Source organism: Sarcophilus harrisii, chromosome 5 (assembly GCF_902635505.1).
Source record: "Sarcophilus harrisii chromosome 5, mSarHar1.11, whole genome shotgun sequence".
NCBI lineage: Eukaryota > Metazoa > Chordata > Mammalia > Dasyuromorphia > Dasyuridae > Sarcophilus > Sarcophilus harrisii.
This window is the reverse complement of record NC_045430.1, coordinates 253104578-253117770: the sequence shown is the minus strand read 5'-3', so window position 1 is coordinate 253117770 and position 13193 is coordinate 253104578. Positions and strand designations below refer to the sequence as shown.

The 13193-nt window shown below is 36.9% G+C and overlaps 1 protein-coding gene across 3 annotated transcripts in view; it reads left to right on the top strand.

Annotated features, from left to right (window-relative positions):
- Window positions 1–13193, top strand: part of HACL1 (2-hydroxyacyl-CoA lyase 1) — an 82343-nt gene that overhangs the window by 14614 nt on the left and 54536 nt on the right. For all 3 annotated transcript variants that reach the window (XM_031940273.1, XM_031940276.1, XM_031940274.1), the window contains exons 8-14: window positions 1738–1850; window positions 3217–3352; window positions 6394–6499; window positions 7666–7749; window positions 9738–9839; window positions 11387–11541; window positions 12017–12175. In XM_031940273.1, coding sequence (XP_031796133.1) covers window positions 1738–1850; window positions 3217–3352; window positions 6394–6499; window positions 7666–7749; window positions 9738–9839; window positions 11387–11541; window positions 12017–12175 — 855 coding nt within the window. The remainder of the gene's footprint in view (window positions 1–1737; window positions 1851–3216; window positions 3353–6393; window positions 6500–7665; window positions 7750–9737; window positions 9840–11386; window positions 11542–12016; window positions 12176–13193) is intronic.

Here is a 13193-nt window from a genome sequence, read left to right as displayed (position 1 = left end):
GAGCCTTCTTTGGGGCCAGAATTTCAGGATAGTACTCAATCTCATTTCAGTACATGACTCTCTTTTGTTTCAACCTTAAAAAAAAAAAAAAGATCAACCCACAATAGAGTTATGCTTGCTTCATTCTCCCTTGCATTTCTTTTTTTTTTTTTTTTAATAGCCTTTTATTTACAGGATATATGCATGGGTAACTTTACAGCATTAACAATTGCCAAACCTCTTGTTCCAATTTTTCGCCTCTTACCCCCCCATCCCCTCCCCTAGATGGCAGGATGACCAGTCTCCCTTGCATTTGTCTTGTTCACCACTTAAACAAGGTTAGGGTACCATTTAGCCATTTCCATTTCCTTTCATTGAATGAATGAAAAAGCATTTAGGAAGCACTTAAAATGTACACAACACTGCTAGGCACAAAGGACGCAAATAGACCAGTAAGCCCCTACTCTCAAGGAGGTCACATTCTCCTAGGAGAGACAACAGGTAGAGAAATTTGTGGGACAGGTGGAAAGGTCGGTCCCATGGTGGGTTAAAGGGGCAGGACAAAAGCAGATGGTCCTGCCTCTGCTTTAATTTCAGTTCCACTGACAAAATCGAATCTGTTTGTGATCTCAAAGCACTCGAGAATGTCAAGAACTTTGGTGGAAAGAACTTTTTCCAGCCCTGGAGCTTCAGCAGTAGTTCCTTGGTTTCATCTTTATGGGGATTGCTTCCCAAGGCAGTGACAGTGGGAGCTCAGCTAGAAGGTGGTTCCTCTCCTAGTATCCTCGGGTTTGCCTGTCAGGTGGTGGAAGCTGGGCAGCACATGGCATTGGTGTGAGGGATATGAATCCTTTCGTCACTGTGATTGTTCCCCTTGATAATGACTGGAGGTCCAGGCAGGAAACAGGATTTATGGTCAAAGTTGCTGTTCCTGAGACCCTAAAATTCAGTGTACGGCTGGGCACTCTCCATTTGATCTAAGGTTAGGTAGTAGTTGAGGAAATATTGCTGGTATCACTTGTCTGGCATGTGCTGTCCCCATCTTTTCCTTAGGATGCCCTGATGATGAGCCAAGGCTGGCTGTAGTAATAATATTGACTTGCCTAGAACATTGTGCCTTTTCTCTCCATCTCAGAGAACCATGCTGTATCAGCTAGGCTGGTTTGCGTGCCTAAATAATCTCATCAGATAATACTGTACTGACCAAAAAATACTCTTATATTTATTTCCTTCCTCAGCTGTAAAACAGGGATTGTAATGGCACCTACCTCCCAAAGGTGTTGTGAGCATCACCTGAGAGAATATTTTAGAAGTGCTTACTTAGTTAGCACAGTGTCTGGCACACAGTGGGTGCTGAAGAAAACCTTGTTTCCTTCCTTGAGGCCCAAATTTACCAGGGAGCATTTCTGTAGGTGGGAGAATCAGACAAAGCAGGCTTGCTACACAGGTGATGCTATTCGTCTATGCAGTGGAAAATGATTAGGAATAGAATAAAACCTTAGGTTTTTTTTCTCTTAGTCCAACTTATTTAGGCATATTTTGACTTAAAAACCAATGATTGTGCATTTATTTAATAGATAAAAATTATGTCTAAATATAATGACCAACTTTGACCTTTTTCCACTTTAACTTCCTCTTTGATGGTCTAACATTAGTCAGTTCAGTGCAAAGGCAGGCCAGGATGTTGGGCTTGTTAGTGTTCGAAGACTGAAGACCCTTGTTTTATTTGATAACACAAGTGAAGGTTCTTTTTGGCAGATATGTGGAATGCTGCCTGCCCCCTCCAGTTAACATGGCAGATGCTTCTGCTGTATCCACAGCAGCATCCATCATCCGGAATGCAAAGCAGCCCCTCCTTATCATCGGAAAAGGTAATGAAAGGAATTTTCGAACTTGAAAATGCATGTGAATTCCATTGGGAAATTTCCAGTCTTCTTTGTTGGTCACTCTTTTACAGTCACTCTTCATTATCCCATAAGGGTCTTTTACTGGCAAAGATATTGGCAAGGTTTACCATTTCCTTCTCCAGCTCACTTTACAGATGAGGAAATTGAGGCAGACAGACTTTAGTGTCTTATTTAGGATAAGTTTCTGAGGTCTGATTTGAACTCAAATCATCCTGCTTTCAATGTACCACCTAGCCACACACTTACTTGTTTATCAAACAATTCCCCAGGAAATTGGAATACAATTTTTTTATCCATTGACCACATTTGTTAGTTATGTGATAGGGTTACCTGTAGATTCCAAAAGTTTTTTTTTTCCTTAAGAAATTCTCACATAAAAGATTTCCAGAAAATTGTGAACAAAGCAGTAGATTACAAATTTCTTCTCTGAATCAGACGTTTTTTCTAAGTAAGTATTTTTGGACATCTCAGTCTCACCCATAGGAATCCCCAGGAGCTAGAGAACTGGCCTTACTCTAGTATCCATCACTTCACTTCATTTCACTTCACTCTCAGTGGCCAAATACCATGAGATGTAGACGAGCACTGCTTTGCAGGCACATGGGGGCTTTCTTCACAGGGAAATCACAAGTCTGGAAAATAAAAATTAACTGATGTGTTTTCTTTCTCCAAGTTCTTAGTATTATATTCATCTATGTGAAAAATAATTATGCCTGAAAAATCAATGAATGTATTAGATGCTTGGGTATAGTGAAAACAGAATCAGTAAAAGATTGAAGATAGAGTATTTGGGGATAATTCAGATAAAGAAATTATTTTTCAGGTATTTAAAAAGAAAACCAAAATCATAGCAATCATTTTAGAATATTACTTAATAGAGAGAGGAGGACCAGGTGTGGTATTTCATGCCTATAATCCCTGCTCCTGGGAGAAGCTTTGATTGGTTTTAGTGGATTGCTTGAGCTCTGGAACTCTGTCCTTTATGGACTATGTTAATAAGGTGTCTGCACTAAGTCCACAGTCAATATGATGAGCTCTGGGATTGAGGAGCAAAGGAGGACACCAGATTGCCTAAATGGGTTGGGGTGAACCTGCCTAGATCAGAAGTGGAGAAAATTAAAGCTGATCAGTTGAGGGATTAGGATCCTCTGTGGCTGCTGCTTTTCCAGCCAGGGTAAGTTAGGAAGAAAAAAAAATTTAAGCGGTAAGAGAAAAACATCCTGGCATGTATAAACAAGTAATTCTCCATGAGTTGCCTCAAGTTGTAGAGGAGATGTTTACTCAAAGGTTACCCAAGGAGCTTTTCCCATATTTCTTTTTCTGGTTCCAGGTGCTGCTTATGCACATGCTGAAGAGAATATCAGAAAACTGGTCGAGCAGTGTGGCTTGCCATTTTTGCCCACACCCATGGGTAAAGGTGTTGTTCCCGACAACCATCCCAACTGTGTGGCTGCAGCCAGATCCAGGTTGGTGGGATGCCAAATTGTAAATTCTACAGGTGGTTTAACTTCATCTAGGTTTTTATGACCCGATTGAATTCAGGAAGAATTCATTTCAAGAATTGAACAGAATATCATGCAGTGAAACCACACCCATCTTTTTTTATTTTATTTTTTATTATAGCTTTTTATATATAAAATATATGCATGAGTAATTTTTCAACACTGATCCTTGCAAAACCTTCTGTTCCAAAAGGTTTGGCAATTGTCAATGCTGTAAAATTACCCATGAATATAACTTGTAAATAAAAAGCTATAATAAAAAAAAAAAAAAAAAAACTTCTGTTCCAATTTTTCCTCTCCTTCCCTCCATCCCCTTCCCTAGATGGCAGGTAGTCCCATACGTGTTAAATATGTTAAATACAATATATGTATTCATATTTATACAGTTATCTTGTTGCACAGGAAAGGTCGGATTTAGAAAGAAGGTAAAAATAACCTGAGAAGAAGAAAACAAAAATGCAAGCAAACATTAACAGAAAGAGTGGAAATATTATGTCATCACACCTATCTTTTTAATCAGTCCTAAAACACCCTGCAGCTCAGCTCAGCTATACTGTATAATGAAAATAGGCTTCCTTTGACAGTTATTATGAAACCAATTGAAATAAGCTTAGGAAAAAATGTGTGTGGTGAGCCATAAGTTGCCCCATCATCCCATCCTGCCAATAAGTTAATATGGAGTATATTTGCATCATAAATGTGCTTATTGCTGATATCAATGAAAAACTTTTAGAGCTTGTTGGCTATGTATCTACCAACTGGGAGTCATGTGCCAGTCCTTCAAGTGGACTCAAAACTTGACTTTGTTTGTCATCTGAACATCAATTGAAGGGTCTGGGGATATTTGGCCTGGAAAAAAAAGACTTGGGGGTTGGGGGAGCCATAGTAACTGTTGTTAAATATTTGATGTAGAAGAGAGGAAAGAGTTGAATTCTATTTGTCCCCAGAATACAGAATTGGAGGAAACCACTAGGAATTGCAAAGAGACAGATGTAGTTGGATAGAAGAAAAAGCTTTCTAATAACTAGAGGGATTCATAAGTAGAATGGGCCATCACAGGGGGTGGTGAAGACGTGACCCCCCCCTTCACTGGATGTCTTCATGCCAAGGCTGAATGTTTGCCACCCATGTGGTAGCGAGGAATTTTTTTTCATGGATTGTACTAGATGGTTGCTGAAATCCTATGGCCCTTTTTTCCTAGTGCCTGGTCAGTAAAACTGTAGTCATAGTAATGATGTTGATGATGAAGATAAGAATTAGCCTTCATATAGCATTTTAAGATGTACAAAGCACTTTGCAAATATGGTTTCACTTTACACACAGTACCCCTCTCCACATGATGCTATTATTTATTCCTATTTCATAGTTGAAGAAACTGAAGTCAGAACAGATCAGGTGATTTTCCCAGTCACTCATCTTATAAATTGCCTGAGGCCACATTTGAACTTTAGACTCAGCACTCTATGTATTGTACCCCTTAGTTGCTATAAACTATTCCATTAATTCAGATTTTGTCATAAGCCTTTAAGTACTATAACCTAAATTACAAACTGACACACTACTTAAGATAATTAACCGTTGCTGCATTGTGCACAAACTATATTGCATTCTCTAAATTTTTTGGCTATTGATTAAATCAGGTTTCATAGGACTTAGATACGGAAAACTTTTATTAGTAATTAGTGTGTACTTGAAATTTATAAAATTATTTCTCTAGAAATAATCTGAGGCAGCTAGGTGACACAGAGGACCACTGGGCATGGAGTTAGGAAAGTTCCTCTAAAAGCAAGTCTGGCCTCAAACACTTAATAACTGGGTGACTATTGGCAAGTCATTTCATCCTGTTTGCCTCAGTTTCCTCATTTGTAAAATGAGCTGGAGAAGGGACTGGCAAACCATTCCAGCATCTTTGCCAAGAAAACCTCAAATGTAACCACGAAGGTCTGATGACTGAAAAACACCTGAACATAAGAAATAACCCATAACTCAGATTTTTTATGTTTTAGGCCAACCTTGAAGTTGTCCTACATAAATTATTTTTTAATGCATATGTTATTGAATTTAACAACCATTTGCAAAGTGTTGTATTATGTTCTGGAGATATAAAAATAGAATCAGATGTAGTCTGATTAGAAAATGAATGTAGCAACAAGAGTCTTTAGAGTAGAGTGCTTTGTTTTTCTCTTTGTATCCCCTGAAAAGGCCCAGAGACAAGTGACAATAAGGACTTAGTTTGACTGGAACATAAGACTGTTAAGGGAATTTGTGTGGTATTAATCTGCAAAGTAGGTTGCACCTAATTGCGTAGGATATCATATGTCACGCTAAGACATTTGTACCTGAAGGACCCTGAAGATGTTTAGGCCAGTAACAGGACGTAATCAGAGATGCGAAGGCTGGATGATGTAAGGGAGGAGAGAATGATGATAGGAAGGAGGCAAAATAGTTTGAAGCAATCATCTTATCTTCCCATTAAGTTAAAGTCTATTAGTAGAGGCTTGGTATATCTTAGCCTAAACTTCTTGAATTCCATAGTGTAATATCATGGACAACATGATTGTGATGAATAGATGTTTCCATAGCACAAGCTTAATTCAGAAGCATTTTCTCAGCCCAAAAACAGACCTTAAATTGTTTTAGTAATTAAAAACAGATAGATGAATCTTTGTAACAATAAAGATTGAGAAGTTAGAGAAAATAGAACACACATCAATTATGATTTTTTTATGTGTTCCCTTACTTAGAAAATAGTGATCAAAAAGGATACTTTAAAAAATAATGAATTTTAATTAAATATTTTTAGAGTGAAAGATGAAATAGGTTTTATACTTATTTCTGTAGTGACAAATTATCTGTTTAAATTTTCCAAAAAATTGAGAGTAACTACTTTTAAAATATTAATTATTAATAATAATTATTATATAAGATTTTATTAATACTAATGTAACATTAAATTATTAATATACGATTTTTATCATCTTTTTATCTTTTCATTCTTTTATCAGGGCATTGCAACATGCTGATGTAATCATATTACTTGGTGCCAGATTAAATTGGATTTTGCATTTTGGACTCCCACCAAGATATCAAGCTGATGTGAAGATTATCCAGGTCTGAATAGGAAAGAAATTTAAATGAAAGTTCTTTTTTGTTTTGAATAATACTTGTACTATCTTCTTATAATCTCTGCTAGTTTTTGGTAGATGCTTTTTGGATAGGCTTCCTTTTAATTAATTGGAACAATTTTCAAAAACTAGAGTGAGTAAAAACGTACTACTTTTAACCTACTTGTACAAGTATGCTGAATTGTCTATATAAGAGGGGAAACAATTAGTTGTTCGTGTAAGTTTTATTGATGCGTTGTCACATTCTGGTTACAACCCGTCTTAACAGACTTAATTTCCATTACTTCTTTTCATTAACTCTTCCAGCCAAACTGACCTGTGTTTTATTCCCCATACATGACTTAATATCCTGGAGCTGTCCTCCATGCCTAGGATGCTCTTTCTCCTCACATCCCCCTTTTGGGATCTCTGAGCTAAGTACCACTTCCTACATAGATTCCTCCTTGTATTCCCAAATGTCCTGTTCCTTCTTCTCCCAAATTACTTTTGTTTACTCTGCAATTTGTATTTACTTACCTCTGTACATGCTATTTCTATTCTTTGGAGAGCAAGGACAGTTTTCATTTTTTTACTTGGTGCCTTTGTGTCCCAAGTGCTGGAAAATACATGATACCTTTACTAAATTTTTGTTGAATTGAATTTGAGTATCTTACAAAGGTTTGGGTTCACCCAGAGGCTATTTTTGTTTATCTTGGGGTTAATATCTATATTCCAATTGTCTCAAATATCTGAAATTCTGACTTCTAGACAAATGGGAGTAAGTTGCTGCTTTATTGGTTGAGGTAAAATTTGTACAGAATTGATGAAAGTTTTCCTTTCTATCAGGTTTGAAATAATCAGATTGACTACTCTCAGTGTGGAGATACTGAAATAAAATCTGTTTAGGAAGATAGATTTAAAACTAGGCCCCATTTACACTGACCTAATCTGATGGTCAACTTACACTGTTTCATGTTTTAGTTGTTTTTTTTTTTTTCTTTTGCCGAGAGGCCACTTTTTGTAGGACTTTTTATGCCTACTACAGCCTTCTTCAAGAATAATGGACATTCATATTCATTACATGGAGCTGAATATAAATTTTCTGATTGAATTATTATACTTGTTAAAGAACTAACTCTGCCTTGTTTTCCCACTATTGGCATCTCATTGTAGGTTGATATCTGTGCAGAAGAACTGGGGAATAATGTCAAACCTGCTGCAGCTCTGTTAGGTGATATAAATGCTGTCACTGCACAGGTAAGACCTTGGTTTTAGTTTCCTTATGACATAAACTGAGCTTTTGGGGGGCCCCCAGATGTAAACCTTGTCTCCTTGGGGGGGGGGGGGGGGAGAAGGGGGCTCTCAGACCCTGGGAAAAGCCTGCAAATTCTTAGTTAAGTGGTTTCATTCAATTGGAGATCTTGGTCAATCACCCTCCATTGAATTGCCAAAAACAACTCTGTGGCTCAAACTCCCACTTAAGTAATCTCATTCAATTTTAAATTGAATTGAAAATCAGTCTCTCAGGATTTGGCCCCCATCTCCTGGCCAAAGATCAAAGCAAGCCCCAATATATCTAGGGCTACATGCCCAGATATCTTTTGCAGACCTTAAGAAACCATGCCCACTGGTGAATATATTCTCTTCTCAATGTTAATCTTTGCTGTCTTCCTAACAGGACCTTTTGCTCGCTAAAGAAGTCTGTCTTCCTAGCTAGCTGACTTCTCAGTGCCAATAAATCCCTTTTTGCCACACAGATTTCGGGTTTGCAAATTCTTTCGCATAGAATCTGCACCTCCAAGCAGAGGGGATCTCCTACCCCAATTCTCGCACCTCATCATTTATATAGGCATTTTTAGAACATTCAGTTCTTTAAAAGTTTTTTTTAATCAATTGAGTATGAATGTTTATTTTTTTGTTAAATCCAAACTATGTGACTCATTTGGAAATAAGAAATTAAAACTCTTCCTACCCATATTTACTTGCAAATTTGGAATTTCTGGAAACTATATGAATTAAGAAAAAAAAAAGTACAGTGATCTTTCCTTTGGGAGCCCCGAATGAAATTTGGCAACCATATATATCTCTTGGTGTTATATACCATAAGATTTCTCTCTCATAGTAACCTGTGAATATTCCTTCTCTTTTTTCCCCCTCCCCCATTTTGCCCTCTAGAATATTATTTAGTCCTTCAGTAATTTACAAACAATAGGAAGATTTCAGTATTTTTTTAGGCAAAAAAAGAAAATCCATTGATCTATTGATGCAGATTTACCATCTGTTGCCATACCGAGCCACCTGCTAGTGGCTGCTGGGGATCCAGTTCAGACTAGCAGAATGAATCCTTTCATGTGAGAGGATGAGGATGAGGATGAGGATGAGGATGAGGATGAGGATGAGGATGAGGATGAGGATGAGGATGAGGATGAGGATGAGGATGAGGATGAGGATGAGGATGCAAGGAGACTGAGAGGCAATTGTATTGTCTGACCTCTCTCCTCCCTCTGCCTCCAATTTATTTCATTCCCAGTCCACAAGCAACACCTGTGTCAGTAAAGGCTCCTTTGCAACTCCTTCAAGTTTATGATTCACAGCTGTGGAGATTCTTGGGGAATTGATCTGCTCCTTCACCTAAGCATGGTCCTTAAAAACTATTTGTAATTTGAGACTGTCCAAATCTTAGTATTCTTATTCTCTTCTCTCTTTGTGGGTGATCTTTTTGCAATATTTTAATTTCTGTTTTAAGAGGATTTGGTTTAGCTAGGCTTTTTTGTCAGAATAGCTCTCATAGTCAAATAATAGTGTTTATCTTGATTTCAGGATAGAAAACTATAAACTAAATATTGCCCCACATCAGGATGGGCTCTTTCTTTTTGTTGGGAATTTTAGAGGAACTTGGTCCATTGTTAGGAATGAGGGGATGGAGTTCCATCTTTGCCTATTAATGGGAGTGTGTGGAGCTAGGAAATGCTTTACCTTTTTATAAGTCAGTCTGAAAGTGTGGAGAAGAATAGAATGATATACCCTGTCCTATGAGAATTTCACTATCTGAAGGGAATCTTTATTGAAATGATAATAAATTTCACATTTTAAGTCACATTTGACTTAAAAAAAAAAAAAACCCAAACTTTTAAAAAGATTAAAATTAACTAAAAAAAATTGTTTCCTTTAAAAAAAAAAGTTAAAGTTCAAATAATATGTGTATCATATAGGCTTTTTTGTCCTAATTTAAAATTATTTCTTAGCTTTTAGAACATTACAACAAAAGGCCATGGCAATATCCTTCTAATGCTGGATGGTGGAAGGTACTAAGAGAAAAAATGAAGAGCAATGAAGAAGCATCCAAGGTAATGAGAAACCTTTGGGGAGGTGCTCAGATGTGATGACTGGGTAAAGTCTAGCTAGATTTGGAGTCAAAATCCAGAGAACCACTTTTGTCTGCTTCCCAACTCTGCTTTAGGGGAAATGATATTAGCTCTTTCAGCCTCAGTTTCTTCATCTTCAGAGTGGGGTAACTTTAAAGAGTGCTCTGGGAATCTAAAGCAATAATAAAACACTACATGTCAACCATTATTACAAGCTTTGGAGTTTTAAGTTCACTCATCAGGTCAGCTGCTAAAATTTTTAGTCAGTGACAGTTTCTCTAATTAATAATAACTAACAAGTTTTCCTCTTACCACATTTTCATGAATCATATTTTTCTTGGAAGAGGGGAGGAAAAAAATCTTTTCCTCTTTTTATCCTGTCTTTTGCTTACTATACTATTCTTTACAGATGCATCCATATATATGTATCTTAGGAGTCGATCAATCAGCAAACATTTATTTTTATTTTATTTTATTTTGCTAAGGCAATTGGTATTAATTAAGTGACTTGCCCAAAGTCACATAGCTAGGAAATGTTAAGTGTCCAAGATCATATTTGAACTCAGGTCCTTCTGACTTCAGGACTGCTGCTCTATCCACTGTGCACCAGCACACATTTATTAAATGCCTCCTGTGCACCATTATTAATGGAGACAGAGTGGGGAAAATAAAAGGTCCCTGCCCTCATAGAGTTTTCAGACAATAGACTGGATAGAAGGAGATGAATATGTACACATATAAATGTATGTTATATACAAGTATATATTAAATAAATGCATAAATATACAATAATTTTGTTGAGGTCAGATATATTACAATTGGAGAAAGACCTCATATACAAGGTGATGTGAAGTGAATTTGGAAGAAGATTAAGGATTTTAAGAGTGGGATGTAGAAAAACCATGAATTCCAAAAATAAGAGTTAGTTGGTGCTTTCCGAATACCTTCTTGATAAATGTGGAAATATGTTTAGAAGAATTGCACAATCTATATCAGATTACTTGCTGTCCAGGGGAAGAGGGTAGGAGAAAGGGAGGGAGAAAAATTTGGAACATAAGGTTTTTTAAAGGTGAATGTTGAAAACTTATCTTTGCAGGTATTTTGAAAATTAAAAGTTATTATTAAAAATTTTTAAATATCTTCCTGCAAGAAACTGTGCAGACTGAGTCCTGGGGGCGGGGAGGGGGGGTGTATGACTCTGTGTGTGTGTGTGTGTGCGTGCGGTGGGACGGGTGCCGCAGCCTCCAGCACATGCGGGCCCCCCCCCCCCCCCCCCCCGCAGCCCCTCCCCCCCCGCCCCCCCCCCCCCCCCCCCCCCCCCACCCCACCCCGGGCCACTTCCTTCTCTGCCGGCCCGGCCAAGTGCACCCCTCCCCTCCCTTGGCGCTTGGATCTTCCTGAAGGGGTCCAGCTTGTCCGACACGGGCCCGGGTCGGGGGTCTCCAGCTCTGCAACCCGCAGGACATTTTATAAGCAGTCATTTATAAGCAAATTAAATATGCTCCTTTAATGATTTCCTCTAATTTTAGGAGTTAGCATCGCAAAAATCCTTGCCTATGAATTATTACACAGTATTTTACCATGTACAAGAACAATTACCAAGAGACTGTATTATAGTAAGTGAAGGAGCAAATACTATGGACATTGGACGGACTGTGCTTCAAAATTATCTTCCTCGACATAGGTAAAAAACCAAAATTTTCTTTTAAGATAAGTGCCATTATTTATGTGCATGTATATATGTGTACTTGATGAATTAATTAACTTACATTTACTAAATTTTTCAATGTATCAATGACTATGTTTATTATTAATGGGACAAATATATTTTATTTATAAATTTATAAATGTAAACTTATATTTAATTTTAAGATCAAAATTAATTTTTTTGTTTTAAGTATGTGTTTCCTGCTTTGTGTGAAAATTAATTTTAAAATTTGAAATTATAGTCATATGGAATTTTTCTATTAACTGTCTTTGACAGTTGTATAATAACTTTCATTCTAAAATGATTTGGAATGAATTTATCTGACTTTCAAATTTTTCTCAAGTAGTTTATTGGCTAAGATCGAAATGATTGTGAAGATCTGTAGTCTTACTGTTCTATAGAGTTAATTATTCTTCTGAGGAAAGAAATCATTTGAGCATTTTCCCTATAGATTGGATGCTGGTACTTTTGGGACAATGGGAGTTGGTTTGGGCTTTGCTATTGCTGCTGCATTGGTGACTAAAGACAGAAATCCAGAAAAACGTGTGGTCTGTGTGGAAGGAGACAGTGCATTTGGATTCTCTGGCATGGAGGTGGAAACTATCTGCAGGTGAAAATGACACATTCCAGTTTTTCCTACATATGAAAAATTATGTATGCATAGACATGCTAATTATTGCAGCTTTATTACATGCTAGAAAAACAACATAAAGATCATGATAATGTGTTTTCTTAAGTCCTAATGCCACTGACAGTCATCCCAAGGTTTGTCTGAGATCACCTAATTTTTCATTCTTTAAAGCATGATAGTCCTTTGGAGAGTGCTCACAAATAGAAGAGCCCACAAAATCTCAGTATGCCTTCCCCTCCACGGACAGGCTTTTTCTTCAAGTCCTATAGGACTCAAATTTCAGTAATAATTATTATCAAATTAAATAGTGTATGTAAAAATATTTTGCAAAACAAAAAGTCAACTACTAATTTTTCCAAAATGTTGGTTTTTTCACTTTTAATTGGATTGGTATTCTTATAGTCACAGATGTGGTTTCAAAAAATCATTATTCAGCATAAAGAAAGGTATGTTTGCTTTTTATGCATAAAGAGACCATTTATATTTTATAGCCTTTTAGAAGTCTGTAGCCCAGTGGTTATTTATATTCATTTTCTTATAATCAAACTGAGGCTATGTAGCATTATCTTATAAATCCATGTTTCATCTGTACACAGTTGCATTCAGAGTTCTAGCAAAGAGTTTTAAGATGAAATTTATATATGTAAAGATTTTTTTTAAGTTTTGCATGTTGTACATGTAATGCCGATTAGAGACCAATTCAATAATTTATTAAATGGAGAGAAATACTGGGACTAATGGATCCATGTTGATCCCAGGGCTAGAGGAGACTATCATCTCAAAGAGTCTAACCTCGAGTATTGAGGCAGCAAGCTTTTTATGGAATAACAAGAATAATGACATTACTGATATTCTAATGAATCTGAAATGGATAAACCTTTATCTTGTTCAAACATTAAGGAATTTCTATAAAACCTTTATCTCGAACATTAAGAGGGGATGGTTATAACCTAAGGCAGAATAACGAAATAGGACAATTGGAGAAACTGGGTCACCC